Source organism: Lycorma delicatula, chromosome 6, assembly GCF_047948215.1.
Source record: "Lycorma delicatula isolate Av1 chromosome 6, ASM4794821v1, whole genome shotgun sequence".
Lineage (NCBI taxonomy): Eukaryota > Metazoa > Arthropoda > Insecta > Hemiptera > Fulgoridae > Lycorma > Lycorma delicatula.
The window spans coordinates 80,220,217-80,238,224 of NC_134460.1; the positions used below are offsets into that span (position 1 = coordinate 80,220,217).

At 31.4% G+C, this 18,008-nt stretch overlaps 1 protein-coding gene across 1 annotated transcript in view; it reads left to right on the top strand.

The window, feature by feature from the left end:
• LOC142325960 (apoptosis-resistant E3 ubiquitin protein ligase 1) overlaps nucleotides 1-18,008 on the top strand; it is a 291,698-nt gene that overhangs the window by 189,181 nt on the left and 84,509 nt on the right. The window contains exon 2 of the mRNA XM_075367936.1: nucleotides 15,347-15,503. Within this exon, the coding sequence (XP_075224051.1) occupies nucleotides 15,347-15,503 (157 nt within the window). The remainder of the gene's footprint in view (nucleotides 1-15,346; nucleotides 15,504-18,008) is intronic.

Consider the following 18,008-nt stretch of genomic DNA (forward strand, 5'->3'; position numbering starts at 1 on the left):
TTTTAAAAATAAAAGCTCTAAATTGATTAATTGTTTGTAGAACTGCAAAATTTTTTAATCATTATTTTACGAATAGCTGTTAATAAAATGAATAATTACCGACCGCTTTAAATGAATAATTACCGACCGCTTTAAAGGAGAAGTTAGTCTAAATTTTGGTTAATTTAATACATATTTTTTAGAATGTATTATTATATATTTTTTCTTTACATTTTTTTTATCCGAGCTTTACCACCTCACAACAATTATAAGCTCTATTGTGCTTTGGTGCGCTACTAAAGACGACAATTATTTTTAGATAACTATTGTACTCTTTTAAAGACTGTACTTCTACTCTTCTCTTTACAAATTTATACGAAAAAATAAAACCATTGTCTGCATTAAACGGCTCATTCTTTTTTCCTTTTTTATTTTGAAAGAGCGGGCATCAACAGCTACAGTAGCTGGAGGAAACACTGCCCAACAATGAAAATGTTTCGGCTCAAAAATAGCTTAATCCTATGTATTTTCATATGCTGAATTAAAAAATCACTATAAAAATGACCGATTAGCTCTTGCTTTGATGATACAATGACATGTCATTTTTTACCCGATATACATTTTTACTTTCGGGTAATTTTTTTTTTTGGAGTTGTCACACCTGTTAAATGACAAAACACAACGTTTTCCAGCTGTTTGTAGATTATAAACATTATTACTGTTGCTGTGACTGAGTTTCATATTGTTTGTGTCGTAATTAGTGAAGAATTTTTGGTTTTCTAGTGCTTTTGAAGAGAAAAATTTGTTAAATAAAGATTCCAGGAAAATGCGTAAATTTAGTGAATCATTTTTGTTACATTTGTGGTGAAATAACATTTTCGTCACAGAAACGCAATCTGATGCCTCTTGAGAAGGCCTATTAGCATTATTTTGGTATGAAGGTAAGGGACTAGGATAAGTCACATCTATGTTGCAACTCTTGTTCAGTTATACTACGAGAATGGTTGAAAAATAAAAAGCTATCTACGGCTTTTGCTGTGCCTGTGGTTTGGCGGGAGCAAACCGTACAGATAACAGCTATTTCTGCTTGACTCCACCTACAAAGTCAGGATTGTCAGTGAAGAAAAGAGGAATCTTCTATCTGCTATTCGACCTATTCCACATTCAGATAATTTACCAGTTCCCACTCCACCACAGAATTGTGAACTTAAAGTAGAAAATGAAGTCAGTGTGGAAGAAGAACCCAACAAGTCTTTCACATCCCAGCACTCTGATTTTGACAAAAAAGACAATAAACTGCACAGACTGAGTCAAGCGGAATTGAATGATCCCATTCGAAACCTTGATTTGTCGAAGGAGAAGGTAGAATTTCTAGGGTCAAGACTACAGCCATGGAATCTTCTCCAACATGATATCAGGATCTCACAGTACACACATGGTCATAGGGATCTGCTTTTTTTTGAGAAAAAAAAACAATCTTGTTTGCTGTGACGTTAATGGCTTGATGAAATCTTTGAATTTGAATCATGATCCAACTGACTGGAGGTTATTCATAGACTCCTTCAAGCTTAGTTTGAACGTTGTATTACTTCGGAACCGCAATCGTCTTACTTCTATTCCTGTTGGTTATGCAGTTATGAAGGAGACTTATGCAAACGTGGCAATCCTCCTAGATTCTGATTGAGTCTGCTGAACACAAGTGGAAAATCTGTAACGATCTAAAATTCAACGCTTTACTATTAAGAATGCAACTGGAGTACATTAAATACGGCTGCTTTTTATGTATGTAGGACAATAGGGATAGGAAATCACATTATAATCAAGCAAACTGGACTGCAAGAAATTTTAACTCTAACGAGAAAAATGTCGTTGCCGAACCTTTCGTAGACCCAAAAGATGTTGTTCTTCCACCCCATCACATAAAGCTGGGTTTGATGAAAAATTTTGTCAAATGTATGAACCGAGAAGGGCAGACCTTTAAGTACTTAAGAGACAAATTTCCTGCATTAAGTGATATAAATGTTAAGGAAAGTATTTTTGTTGGCCATAAATTCGACAACTTGTAAAGGATCCTGCGTTTGACCGAATTTTGGAGGAGAAAGAAAAGGAAGCTTGGGAAGCCTTAAAGGGAGTCATTCATGTCTTTTAGGCAACAAACAAATGAAAACTACAGTCAGTTGGTGACAGTACTTCTGCAAAAATAAAATTAAATAAATTTGGATACAACATTTCCCTTAAAATCCATTTTCTCCTCTCGCACCTGGAATTTTTCCCACCTATTTGCGGAATTGTCAATGATAAACACGGAGAAAGATTCCATTAGGATATCTCTGTAATGGAATAAAGATATCAGGACTGTTGGAATGAAGCAATGCTTGCGGATTACTGCCGGTCTGTGTGTGGGGATTCTCCGGAACTCACTTACAAGAGGAAAGCCAAAAGGTAACGATCTCATGAAGCCACCACATTATTCTCTTTAGACCCAACCAACTGCTTATTCTTCCATCAATTAAGAACTCTTAAAATGTAACTGTCATTAAAATGCCAAATGGACTTTCTACGTTAGTATATGTAATTTAAATGTATCGTTTTGTCTTAATCCTTTAAAATAAAATACTTCCACCTTTTTCATATCACAGAAACTAGAGCTAATAAAAGTTTTTCTTTTTCATATTCGTTTTTCTCAGCCCGAAAATAGTAAGATTTGACTTAGGAAGTGAAGGAAATATTCAAAAACAAATTTTTTTGTTGGGCAGTGAATTTGCTAGCGTATGAAAAGATGCTTTACCTGGCCGGGATTTGAATCCGGGGGAACCAACGCAATGCCGAAACGTTATCTCAGCTACGGAGGTCGCAGGATCATTCTTAATTATATCCTCGGTTTTTTAGCGGTCTGGGAAACCCAGAGCTTTTAAACATTTACAGAAAAAAAACTGGTGAAGAAAAAAATTTCTATTTTATATATTTATTTAACGAATCAATTTATAATTAGATAGATTTTGAGTCGATCGATTAATTTATAGATCATCCAATTCCTGTTATAAATACATTTTTTTCTGTGTAAGGGATATTTTACACTAAGAATAGTATATATCCTTACAAAAATATGAATAATACGAGAAGAAATAATGCATATTAAAAGGTGATCGGTTAACTGCCGACGTAAAGACTATACTGAAATTTATCTGTTCGACTGCTGTGTACGACATTTTTACCCGAACATACAACCTTGGATTAAAAACGAATTTCTGTCTTCATACCTGAAAAATAATCAGTAATTTTAACGAGATTTAAAATAAAAACTAGTGCAAATTCTACTCGTTGATGTGTATTTTTTTTATAAAGTAATAAATTTAATACGATTGTATTTCTAAATACTTAGAAGTATGAGCTTAGAAAATTCTTCGGAATTACAATATAATATTTCCTTCTTCGTTGGTGCTTATTGAGAATAGTGAGCCTATGACGCTGTTGTTAAACTAGTTAAGAAATTCATTTTGTATGCGGTCTATACGAGCTACGTCTGTTCGTTAATATTTTGAAGTGGTTAAATTTAGTGGGGTGTGTATTTAAGTTCTATACTGTAGAGTTCATAACTTTCAAAAATACTATATATAAAAATTCCTTGTTTAAATATTTGTATTCATCTCTTGTTCTTTGTGATGAGGGGGTAATTGGCAAAAAAATACTACATTTTGTCAACAAAAGAGCTCTTATCTTTTCCCCTCTCGTATCTCCACTTAACATAAAGTGGTAAAAGAAGATATTAATTAAAAGATTTGACAATGACTGCACCGAGCGTTGTAATCTTATATTACCAAAATGTTCAGTAAAATTCATAAAACTTTTCTGTTTTTAATCGCTGACGCTATCTTTCATGCATATTGTCTATCATACTGTTGCAAAATAAATAAAAACAAAATTATCAAAAATTTAAACTTGAAAAATAAGTTTTTATGAAGCAAAATGTTAAATTTCATTAAAATAAAGAAAATGTTAACAAAAATATATATTTAAAAGTATTCATCGTGTTAATGGTAAGTCAGCGCATATCGTAATCGCGAACATCAGTAACCTTAAATATGTTGTTACACTTCTTAAGAACACAGCTAAGTATTCATTCAAGATTATACGAGTATAAGTTTTATTAATTTCGGTTCAAACATTTAAATTTTATATTTGGACTTACACACCGATTAAATGGCATAATCAAAATATAAATTTTTAAAGAAAAAGAAATAACAAATAGCAAAAATCACATGAAAATACAAATTTATACTTAGCAATAGGACAGGAAAACTTTAATTTATGTGTATTTATCAGATCCAAGTTTGAAAAGAGGAAATCGACAGCAATCAGATTTTTGGATTTTTGTTTTACTAAACCTGCGAGTGTTTGGAATTCACCGTTCCAGCACGTCTATTAATTGTAGACTTCTTCAAGGTGTACAATTACGAAGTGGATGTTACTAGATGAACCGGTAAAGCCTAACGAAATGTGTATCGGTGGATCTAATTACTTAGAATTAAAGAAAGACAGTGGACGACAACAAAGCAGAAACAAATATCCAATAAAGTGACATTATTACACTGGCTTAAGATCTTACTCCGAACAAAGTAGAGAAAAGAATATTACACCCAGGCAGAGAAATAATTATTAAAAGAAAGATAAATGCCGTGCTGACCTAAGTCGAGAATTCCAGCGTTCAAGTCCTAGTAAAGGCCAGTTACTTTTATACGGATTTGAATACTAAATCGTGGATACCGGTGTTCTTTGGTGGTTGGGTTTCAGTTAACCACATATCAGGGATGGTGGAACTGAGACTGTACAAGACTACAGTTCATTAACACTCATACATATCGTCCTCATTCATCCTCTGAAATAATATCTGAACTGTAATTCCCGGAGGCTAAACAGAAAAAAGAAAGTCCGTGCTGACTTGTCCTGTCGAGAACAAATAAGGTTAAAGGAAGTGATTAAATCTCTAATCAAACAGGCAATCGGAGTGGAGTTCTAAAATAAATAGTGACAAAACACAATATGTTTTAGTTTCAAGATAGGCAGTGATAAGCAGCGCCTGAAGGCGGATGTTATTTTGTTTAACAAAGTAAATGCATTTAAGCATGTAAGTATGATAATAAATAATTTCAATTATATGTAAAAAAGTAATACTAAATTCGAGCATGTTGTTTATTCCGCCACTACAAGACGTGTTGGTGGAAAAAACAACATCTTGATATTTGTTAGCTTTCAAGAAACCTTGTTTTTAAAAAGAAAAAAGTGTTTACTTAGAGAAAACTTGATAGAAATTGTATGTAAATATCCAATTTTGTATGATCGATTATGAGGATTACAAAAAATTAGAAAAAAGGCAAAAAAAATTAGAAAAACGGCGTTGTCCTAATGCCGTTAGTTATTAGATTTAAAATCTCATTTAAACAGGCGCTGTTCATTCTATTTACTTTCTTAGCTGTTTTATCATGATATTGAAATTCCCCTTATTCCTTTATATCTTTTTTCTTTTTCTGTTTAGTCTCCGTAACTACGTAAGGTATTACTTCAGAGGATGTATGAGTATAAATGTAGTTTTATACAGCCTCAGGTTGACCATTCCTGAAATGTGTGGTTAATTGAAACCTAACCACCAAAGAACACCGGTATCCACGATGCCGATTATACGGATTTAAATACCAGGTAGCTGATATTTAAATCCGTATAAAAGAAATTGCCTTTACTAAGATTTGAACCTTAGAACTCTCGACTTCGAAATCAGCTGATTTGCGAAGACGCGTTCACCACTAGAACAATCCGGTGGGTTTATTCCTTTATATATAGATTAAAATAATGAAATGTCTATTCCTTAAGAACGAAAAAAATACCTAAAAAAAGTGAGTGATCGTACAAGAAACATTTCCTCAATCTAATTCACATTTTTTCGTCCTAATTTAAACAAGTACATTGAATATAAATAGATAGGAAATAATCAACTAATATGAAAATTATATCTAGTAAGTATACAAAAAAGCCTACTTACCTACCTAAATAATGCAATTTTATTGTAACAAAATAATGGTAATTATCTTAAAATAGTATTTTGGCACATTCATTTCCTATTTTCTTCTTATTAATATTATTATTCTTCAAAGACAAGTAATATTAGTACCTCTTCTTTATCTGATGACGAGTACATTTCTCACAAACGTTGTGGAAAGACTAGCGTTTTGGTATGAATAAAGTCGAAAATTTCATTCCTGCTATGACTGCGAATATTTCGCGCTGGTCTGTGGAAAGTTTATTAAAAAATATTGTCATTTAAAGATCGCAATAGTGAAGAACAATAAGAAAATGTAACCTATTCGTTCAAAAGTAAAACGTTAAAAAAATTTACGCCCGGTCAGAGAAGACGGTTGATGAAAAAGTAGGAAAGCAGGAATCTGAGGACTGTTCCGAGGAATCCATTAGTGAAAACAGTAGGGAATAAAAGCTCGGAGTGGCTCGGCCGTGTTCTTCAAAGGAATGATGAGTAGATTATATAATAGATTATAGTGGTAATGAACGGTACAAGACCGTTAACTCCAGAGATGACAGAGAAAAGATGGAAAGATGAAGTGAGAGAAGACCTATAAGGCTCCTGGATGCGACTGAGGAAATAGCTGTAAACAGAGACAGCATACGCGAGTGGTCCCGTTACGGTTTAAGAAGCCGAAGAAGTACTTTGTGTCAAAAACAAGATCAGCAAAATACGACTTTATTACCACCTAAACAAACATACCAAATTTTTAAAAAATCTCGCTAAACTTTCTAAAAATAAAAAATCATCTTTGTAAAAAGCCATTCCGCGTCTTTTTAGTTCCATGAAATTCTCATTTAAATTTATTAGTCAATGAGATATCCGAGCTATTATTTAAATAGAAAATAACATAATTTTCCGAATATATCTTAATTTGTAAACAGTTTTCTTTGAATTATAGCCAGATATGTTTTCTTCTGTACCAAGTAACATTGAATAAAAACCGTTACGCAAAAGGATTACCCTAAATAAATAATTAAAATAAATGTAATTATCATAAAAATAACTATTTTGTGAAATAATGAAGTCGTTATGTGAAAATAAATAAATAAAATCGGTACCCAATAAGGAACCGATTTTAGGCTTTAATAACTTAATACTTGAATAAATATTTTAGCATACTTTGAACTAATTTGCAAATACCGGTTATCCGGTTTGTATTATTTAAAAACTTATCAGCGGATTAATATTGTTTCTGTACGAATAAATCGTTTAATTTGTTTTTTAATAAATTATCATATTTTAGATCGTTAGGAAATTTATAAAAAATAGAACTAAAACACAAGTTGCTTTCTCGTAAGCCGAAGTATTATGCTATGTAACGCGTAAGTTTTCCATTGCCTAGTTTGATGCGAGTGAAGATTGTTGTTTTTAAAAAATAATCTTTTTTTTACAAACTTGGACGTACTTAAATACAAACTAATGTTGAGTTCAAAATGTTTAATTTTACCAAACATTTATCTACACAAAGCATGGTTACTGGGATCAAACATCTGACGGCCCATTTTTGTATCCTAAAAACTCGTCTTTGTCAAAAAATCCCTAGATTAGTATTATAATTTTAACAGTGATGCCGAATTTAACGATCGATTCACAACCTGTACAGGTTGATCCTTGTACAGGCGATCCACAACCTTGTACAGGCGAACCCGTACAGGTTGATCTTTTTTAAGAATAAATAATTTGGTCAATCTACAAAAAATTATCAGGTATAGTTTTCGCCATTTTGATTTTGTTTTTACTTTTCGTTTAATGGTTGTAAAAAATTGAACTTTAGTACCATGGAATTAAAGATGAAGGAATAATCAATATTATTTCTAAACAGTTTTCATCTCATTCCTCAAAAATCCGTTAACTAAAAAAGTTGGAATTGGCACAAATACTTGGCTAAATATGTCCCACTTTTGGTCTGATTTTTGATCCCATCAGAGAAGTTTGCATCTCAGTACCCATATTTTTATTATTATTATTTTTTTTTTTTAACTCTTCCCCGAAAAGCTGTAGCTGGAGATGAAGCTAAACTGAAGAAACCCATTCAGGATATCAAAGTAAACGAAAAATGTTATGTGAACAAATCCCCCCCTATCTTGCTTCATTTTCTCTCTGTTCGCCATTCCCCCCTCGACAATAGCTACACGGATTGTCCTGGGAGGTATCAGCTAAATTTGAGGGACTATTTAGTGCATCAAAATAAACAAAAACCTTTGTGTAGATAAATGCCCTATTTCGGTTTTATTAACCCTCTCTTCACCCTTTTTTTTATTTTTTCAATAAAAATATCTACATAAAGAAATGAGTTATTTTAATAAATTCTTGTAAAAAAAGGAAGTATAAAATTGTTACTTTTGAAAATTCCAAAATGGCGACCATTAAAGTTTTTTAATCGTTAATAGCTTTGTAAATATTAGTTTTATCAAAGAATTAAATAAATTATTAAGCCTTTTATTGTGAACAAAATGTCACTTAATTTATTCAAATTGATTGATAAGTAGCTGTGATATGACTGAAATTTTTAAAGTGGAACGCAAAAATTTTGCATGAAGTATCAGACCGCATAATTTCTAGCCTTCAGCCTACAATAAAGCGGGTAAGGTGGTACCGACTTCAGATTTATTAAGTTTTCTTGTTATATCATTAAAGAGACTTTTAAAATATTATTTAAATGCATTATTTTCAAGACAGAAAATAATTACCGAAAATATTCCAGACAGTATATGCTGTGAAATTACGGGAAGTTTAAATCGGGAACTGGGTTTATAAATCGATGAAATTGTGACAGTAACGAATGATAAAATTTCTTTATGTACGTGGAATGGCTGACTGAGCTGAAAGATAACTGCCAAGGTATTGTCTGTTCGAACAAGTGTGCTGAAAATCAATTTTTCATAACTCTTTTTATTATGCAACACTTCGTGCGAATGTGTGCATATATAATCGCGCACTCATTTTTTACTGAGGGAAATCAAGGTTTTTTTAAGTTTATTTTTTTGATTTAATTAAAATTATAAAAACTTTTAAAACTATTAATGTCATTAATTTAATTCGATAAAAAAATAATAAGTAATAATAGGCCTTCAGAACGGTTTATGTTGGACATTGTACTTACGTAAAAAAATAATCTGTCCAGAATTCAGTAAAGACGAACAGCAAACGATTCTCATTTAGTCAGTGAAGTTGTATCACATCGTGTACCGCCTGATCCATTCAGATCGCTGCACCGTAATCCCTTCTCAGTGGAATGACTCACAATCTCAGTACCAAATCTAACGTACGGAGTAAGCCCCCAGTCTATCCTCTTGGTAACTAGCTTGTACACCGCCGTGGTTCGTGGAAGAAAATTTAGTGTCGTTACCTGAGGGCTTCCTGATCGGTGATCGATAGCATGCACCGCCATACCCGCTCGGGAGATGCGTAAGTCGACTCTTCGCTTTCCAGGCGAGGCTCGACGCAGAAAGCGACGAATTTTTTCAGAAGCAGAACCTCGGGGTTACCGGCCATTATATGCACATCTCAATTCCCCCCTGAGGGAGAAGAAAATCCACCTCGCAGCGTTTCTGATACTACACCACCCCCTCCGTTCCTAACCATTAGTGGCTTAATATTATTATTATTATTATATACCTCAAGAGACATCCACATCGGTAGTCAAGTTTGCCTTCAAAGAAGACATCAGACACCTAACTTTACCACGTAGGAACTAAATTAAAAGCCTACGCGCGGAGATCAAAGACCCCGCGCCTACCATTATATTCACATCCCAACCCCGTAGGGGAAGACACCGGCCTAGTAGTTTCTTGCTCTGATGGGCTTTAACGGGAGTCGTCTATCACCCTCTGACTTTTTACATATGGTAATAAGCCTGGCCTCGTTGGGATGTCACCGATGTAAATGCCTCGGTAGACATTTACATCGGTGATTTATTAACTCAAGCTTTTGCCTTCGCTGTAGGCCTCGTCCAGACATCTTGAATGTCCTACATCGTATCCCTCTGAACTAGCTAACCGAGTTCGCGGAAGCACGAACCCCGCACCTAGTTCTACTTTTATTGATCCAGTTTCTGTGAATATCTCGAAATTAGAGGCAAATTTACCACCATACCATACAATTTACACAACATACCACCAAAAAATGTTGCTCGCAACAACGAAATTTAGTCCTAATTCCCTTACTGAACTCAACTTGGTTCTCATTATATGCACAGCTAAATTCGACGCCGGTGCTGAAATTTGATTCATCACACCAGAGTCGCTTCGCCGATGGATGACCGACCGCGGAATTAATAAATTTTTTAATTTAAAAAACAAAAAAAATTTACTTTGTAAGTTTTAATAAATAAAGTTCACTAGAAATATTTTATGATGTAGTTACGTAAATTGATTTTTATTTTGTTTTTTTAATTTTATTTTTTATATAAAATCATACTTATTGAACAGAATTGTACATTCAAATAACATATAAAGCCTGTAAAATTTTCCTTAGTAAATGTTTATTTTGAGTATTACCTGTTTTTAGTCGACTGCCCAAAAAAGAGTGTAATGTATTTCGGGTGTATGTAGTATGTATGTTTGTTCCACCATAGCAGCTCAACGGCCAAACCGATTTAGATATATGACCCCTCATTGGAAAGCTTATGTTACCAGGAGTGTCATAGACTAAATAAATATGTGTATATAAATATTTATATATACCAGGTGATATTTAAGTATGGAAACAGCTTTATACTGCATTCCTGAGAGGTATTTAGAGGCAGAAAGAAGTGGGGATCTACATAGTTAGTGTTTCTTTCTATGTTTATTTATACACATAGTTAATTTCCTTTATTTTGTAAAGTTTAGATTAAAAATAACTTTATACTATAGTTATTAAAGTAAAGGTAAACAGATAATGTTATAAATTTCATATTAACAAATAAAAATTGTCTTATTTTACACAACAATACTTCTCCACTAACTTACAAAATTTTATCGCGTAAACTTTTCTTAAAATAATTATGTTAAAAGGCAATGTGAAAAATTTAAATAGATTTTTTTGAAGTTGAGGCCAAATTTAGCAAAAGAGGCCAAGAGCAATTGAGGCCAAAAAGAGCACTTGCAAAAAAGTGGAACATTTTGGATATAAATGGATGAAAATATGGTCAACACAGTTCCCCACATCTCTATGAAATGAAGTCATGAAGACTTTTTCCAAAACATAAATTCAGAAAAACTGTAAAATATGGAAAGCTGTAAAATTTATTGATTTGAAATTGCCATTCATGTTTTACAATGGTAGATCACATTTCAAAATATGAAAAAATGTGGTAATGGATTTTATGAATTATAATTGACCAAAGTGTGGCCTTCGGAATCAGAGCTCTAAAAAAACATTTTTTTGTAGATTCACTTGATATTCTTTTGAATAGTGTTAGAAAGATTTTTAAGGTGATCAAGAAATGTAAAACTTAACAACAAAATGTCTTGTATGCTTCATCAACATCTGACAGTCTGTTTCCAATATATTTATCCTCAAACTTGATCACATACAACACTTAATTAGTAGAACAGTTCAGCATCAGCAGTTTAGTCCTTAATTCTTAGTCTGACTTGATCATTCATGAACGATACCCAACGCCACAGTTAATTGATACCATGAGCATTCAAATCTAAAAAAAACTTTACTATCATCTGAACTTGAAGCCAAGTAAAACCCTGGATTTGTTGTGTTAAAAAAACTTATATAACCTCTACCAAAGAAATGTTTACATTTTATGATATGACTATAAAATATATCGGCATAAGAAAACAAAAATTTTCACTTTTAATACTTTTATGCACATCATAAATAACAAGTTTAAAAAGGAAACTCTTGTAGAGGAGATTGAGTGTAGCAGACAGTGTTGATTTAGAAATGTAAGATGGATGTGAGATATTAGAAATGTGAGAGAATGTTTAAAGGCAAATGAAGGAAAGAAAGTAAAGAGATAAACCAGGGAGATTAATTAATGTATGGATAGAGAAAAGGATAACATAGGATAGATAGTCAGTGAAGTGGTATTACTGTGTTATAAACCTCAATCAAAATTAAAAAGCCTTCAAAGGATTATAGAACTTTCCTGGCTTCGCCCTTGAGAAAGTTGTACTTTAAATATACCATAGAGTTACTTTAATATTAATGACTATTATTACTTAAAATTGATCAAATTTATTATAAAATACAAGATGGAAAACAATTTTTGAAATCGGTTTTAGAAAAAAAGGAATCTGTTTATAAAATTCCTTTTAAATTTGAATCTAGTTTTACCTGCTTTGCCTAATGGAGCTCCAGAATTCTTAAAATGAATAACCTGTTGTATGATTGCCTTATAAGTGAAAATTTTAAATTAAATTTTGAGTTTTAATATAAATTATATAATGATATTAGAAGAGAACTAATAAAATGTGAAGTTGGGTATCACTTTACCTATTTGTCTGCAGAGACATAAAACTCACCCAATGCAATTAAGATCTCATACACAATTAAGATCTCATATTTAGGTATAATTTGGTTTTAATGTTATGCTGGTTTAGAAATATTAAACAAAATCTATACTATAACTATTTTGTACAAGTCGGATCAAAATTCCAAAAATTGACAGCAGTTAAAATATTTAACCAAATTTTAACAGTAACTTATGTAAATTAATTTTTTTTTCAAACTTTCATATATTTTTAGTAATCTGATTTGAAAAAATACAACAAAAACAATTAATTTAATCTCCCCACTCAGAGATTACCTTGAATTTCAAGGTATTATAAATTATTTAATATTTAAAATCAAGGTAAAACCTTGTATTTTAAATAATGGCTATAATTTTTTTTTAAATCTGAATTTTTTACAACTCAGTTTAGCATGGACATAATTCTTATTAACACTTTCTGAATTATGATTTATTTTGTAGTTATTTTTTTAATTTACTAGCTTTATGTACTTACCTTAATAATATTTCATGAATTTATATTTTCAATGATAATTAATACTAGGCTACTTTTACCTTTTTTGTAATTACAGTAGGACCCCGATAATTCGTCACCTTTGGGACTGAGGGGATGATGAATTAATGAAAATGACGAGTTACCGAATAGTGTTAACAGTCGGGTTCATAAAAATTAACACTGCATTGGCCTAACCATTATCATCCCCCTCTTCTCGTTAAACTTGTCATTAAAGACTGCAAACTGATGAAATTTAACTACAGTATTCTGTTGAACATTTAGTATTTTATTATACAGCAACGTATACGAGTAGATTGCTTACATAAGTAAACCATTCACTAACACAATTTTTTATAAAAATTGCGTATACACTGTACTGTACTTAAAAAAAAATCACTACACATACAACAACACTATAATATGTAAGTCAAAGACCAACACATATTAACTGCAGAACATTGTAGGCCTATGTTTTGTTATTTAAGCATTTCTATCTTAAAACCTATAATTTAAAAGACACTGTATTTAAATTTATGTTTACAGATTTACACTTGCGAATTGACGAACTTGTCACATAGCAATTAACTTCGCCACCTGCGCTTTCTTTTGATCGGAATACAATTCGATGCATTTCTCAGCATCTCCACGACTTCTTTGCAGCTCACTGTACTCATTGGTTATCATCAAATTCTTCATCTTCGGCACCTTCCTTTAAATTTTCTTTATTTTTAATAAATTTCTTAATTTTTAATCCATCATAAGTAACGCCATTTCTGGTAAATTATTTCCTCTAAGATTTGAAGCTGAGTTAATTATTCTAAAATCACCTGACCAAAAGTCATTTTCTTTTCACCAAACCTCGCTAATTCCTACTAAATTTACATTTAACCTATCCATTTCCCTCTAAATTTTCTAACTACCAACTTTTTTAGACTTCTAAAAAAAAGTTTGGTAAAAAAGGTCTAGAATCATAGAATGTTATTTTTTTAATTTTCTGGTGACCCCTTCCTTAGTAGTCCCCACCTGGAGATCTGAATGGAAGACTAGTTTACCTTTAGAATATTTTTTAGCAAGGAAGGCGCTCCATCTTTGTTACATGAAAATGCAGAGAGCTACATTTTCTTTAAAAAAAAAAACAGCTGTAGTTTTCCATTGCTTTCAGCTACACAGTTCTCAGAAGATTGAATGATGTTGATATGGCCGTTCCAGTCCTCCTGACCTACGCCCTTAACAACTACTGAAAGAGCTGCTGCTCTCTGTCAGGAATCATTCCTTAGTCTGGCTTTCAACAGATACCTCTCTGATATGGTTGCAGCTTTGGTCCAGCTACTCTGTATCACCAAGCACTCAAGTCCCCTTACCATCAGCAAGGCCTCATGATTAATAGGCGTTGTAAAACGATCGGTCACTTATTTATAAAAAATTGATTAAATCCACCTTTGCCTAAACAGACAACAGCACTGTTTTCATGTAACTCAACACAATACTTTTGCTTACAAAAAAATGACCTTATTGTTATTGTATTGTCAATTTTAATCAATTACTGAACCATTTAAAAGATTTTCCCACCCACGTATTTAAAATAAAATTAAAAATTTTCTTTTAAAGAAACAATATTATTCTGTCATGAATTTTTAAGTAATACTAATTATTAAAATTATTTTAAAACCTTCAATTTTCTACTTCCTCTTCATCTTGTATATAAATATGTGCTCAAAATTTCTATTAACGCCTTCTGATTTTAGAATTATTTTATTTTTATTTTTTTTGTTTTTTTATGTATCTATTGTAATATTGTTTCAAGTGTTTATAGTTTAAATAGTAACATGGACTTTAAACACACCTTTTTTTAATTTTATAATTAAATGTTTATTTTGTGATAATTCAATGATCAAAGATTTACTATGGTTTCCTTTGACCCATTCAGGCAAATGTTGATAATTCAGTTTATCTAATATATCTACCCTTTATCTAATATAACATATCAGTAATATACCACCTACCCTTTACTGATATTATCTGTATAATGTATTATTATGTACTAATCAGAAAGAAAGATTTATTTATTTTATTCAAGTTAGTGCATGTTAATCGCAAATTAAATATCTGACATTCATCCAAATGAATCCTCTTTTACTCTTATATGAGAGTGGCATTTCGTACTTTTGACAGTGTAGTTTAATCTAAAAGTAAAAGTGAAAGCCTTGAAACTATTCACTATTATTAAAAGATAATTTTTCTTTGTTCTTAGAAGACTATTCTATCATCACTTGTATTCATTTTGTTTATATTGATGAAAGGTTTATAAAAAAAAAAGCTAATAAATATTTTTTTAATACTATTTCAGGGATTTCCAGTCTTGTGAGCTGTGCTACCTTGGAAGAACTACCAGAATTACCAGCCCACGATGAAGAACGATTACAAAGGGCAGCTCGTCTTTTACAACAGCGTCTTATTTTACGTCAGTGGTTAGTGACATTAGGTCTGCAGCACCATCACCACAGGTTTGTTAATGGTTTTTATAAATTAAAAAAAATTTTTATTCACTCTATTTTTAAGTGATTAAATCATCTATTGTAAGGCATAAATGTAAAAAAATATTTTTTTCTATACAGTTAGTACTTTAATCCTTGAGTGGGTTATTTGTATAAAATATATGAACAAGTCTGTAGACAGAACCACTCCCTTAAACTCGGTTCAAAAAATAAAGTTACTCAAAGAGTTTCCTCCAGCTTCAACAGAAAGGAAAGAATCAAGGTTTTGAAAAAGGGGTGGATATTGAAAAAGTGATGAGATCTGTTTACATGGATACCATAAAAAAAGTAAACCATCCCTGCCAAATGCTTGTTGTCCAAATTCTAAAAGACGCTCATTCTCAAAATTTTGTTTTTTATTAGAGTACCTGTACTGCAAACCATTCAACCAGAAAGTGAATAAACTCACCGGAGTTATGTTGAGGAAATGAACAGATAGAATTAAAATGGTTTTATTTTAACTATTTCTGTACTTTCTGTTTTCAAACTGTCAACCTCTGCAGCAGGCTAGTACTGTTTCTGCCTTTCTTCCAGAAGGGCCTGGGTTTGAATCCAGTAAGCTAGGCATTTTTCATGCACTTCAAAATTTATCAATTGTAAGGTGTTACAATTGTACAATTGAGTGTTAGCTTGTAATTGCTAAAAAAAAAATATTAAAAAAAATAGATAAAAGTGTGTATTCTTGTATCTTCAGGAGAAAATTCATACATTTTTTAAGTTCAGGATCATCAAAAAAGTTGTTGAAAATATTGAAAGTAACATATATTAATGAGTTTTTTATTACTGTATTGAACAGTGTAGAAACATTGAGAGTTTTTGTTCTGTATCTTGCAGAATATCTTACAGCACCATAATTTGGTTGTGTGCTGAATTTAAATTAGTTTAACATTGGATAATTAATGTTAACCTACTTACATAGATGGTACTTCTACAGGTAAGACTATAATTTTATGGTTTACTCAGTGTAATGAAACAGGAATTATTGGCATTAAGAAATCTCTTGGCTGGACTCCTACGTTGAAAGAGAATGTGAAGCACCTAAAAGAAAGTATGTATATAGCCCAAATATATCAAAAAATCTATCTCATCAGCTAGGAGTTTAATATGCTTGAATCATATAACGTAATACTTGAATGTGTGGAGGATTCATTTACATTCATTATAAACACAATTACAGTCCACAGCTTCTTGGATATGCTGTAATATTTTGATTTTCCACTGATTTTATCAATATTGTAAGGGATAAATGGACAGCGATCATCTTTAGCAAAATAGTGCATTACTCCATTATAATTGTAATACTTGAAACATACTCAATGACAGGTTCTTGAATATTGGATCGGGTGATGCATCCTGTCTCCTGGCCAGCAAAAATCTCCAATGTAATTCTTGTAGGTTTTGTTTCTTGGACTACATTAAAAATATAGTTCATGCAGAAAAAATTGAGATCTACAAGTTCAAAAAGAAAGTTTCTTCATTACTGTATCAATTGTAACACACGTGATACAATATTCATTCCTGTGTAGAGTTATCATGTAGATGTTTACAGAGCAACAAGTTATCATTACATTGAAATGTAGATTCAATAAATTTTTAGATTAAAATAAATTTATAAATTGTAGATATGCAATAAAGATGCAATAAATTTTCAGTTTTCTTATAAATTTTAATGTATAATTAATTTTTATTTAATTAGGAAATCACACCTTTTTAAATGACATATGTATTTATTACCTCTTTAGTTTCATATTCTACTTTGAGATAGTAAATTGAATGCCCCTGTTGATGCCAGATATTCTTTACTTAATCATATTTTTATAATCATAAAACAAATGTATTTAGTGGGTTAATTAAATCCAGTTTATTAATTTAAGCCTGATTCAAAACGGTCTTTGGTCTTAGACCTAAAGCAGTATCCGGTAAAAAAATTAAATTATTCTTTATTAAATGATCTCAGGCTTAAAACAATCTCAAAAATTATATTTAAGGTACTGCACTGGTGTAGGAATTGTATGCATATTGGACATCAGAAGATTACTTAAATAATTATGTTAAAAAATGTTGGAAAGATTATGTTAAAAATTATAACATTTTTTAAACCGATAAAGGAAGTCCATAGTACTGGAAAAATAAGGAAACAGATACTTTACTGACTGATATTAATGATCATTGCAGATCAGTTACTATGTAGTGCTGATTTTGATTATCAGTTTCATAAATATGAATTATATTACTAATTTAACATTATGTTTGGGTTTAGCTGCAATTGTAACAAAACTAGAACAACCTTAGTTTCAAAAAACCACTCAGTGGTTAATGATTTTAGTTCAAGAATTGAAACTTTAATAATCACTTGGAACTAGTAATTGTTGGAACAAGAAAAATTCTAAGCTGTCAATAAAATTTAAAAGTGATTGATCAGAATAAAAAAATATAAAAAATTTTAGAAAGATGAAAATAGAAAGTTAGGTGATT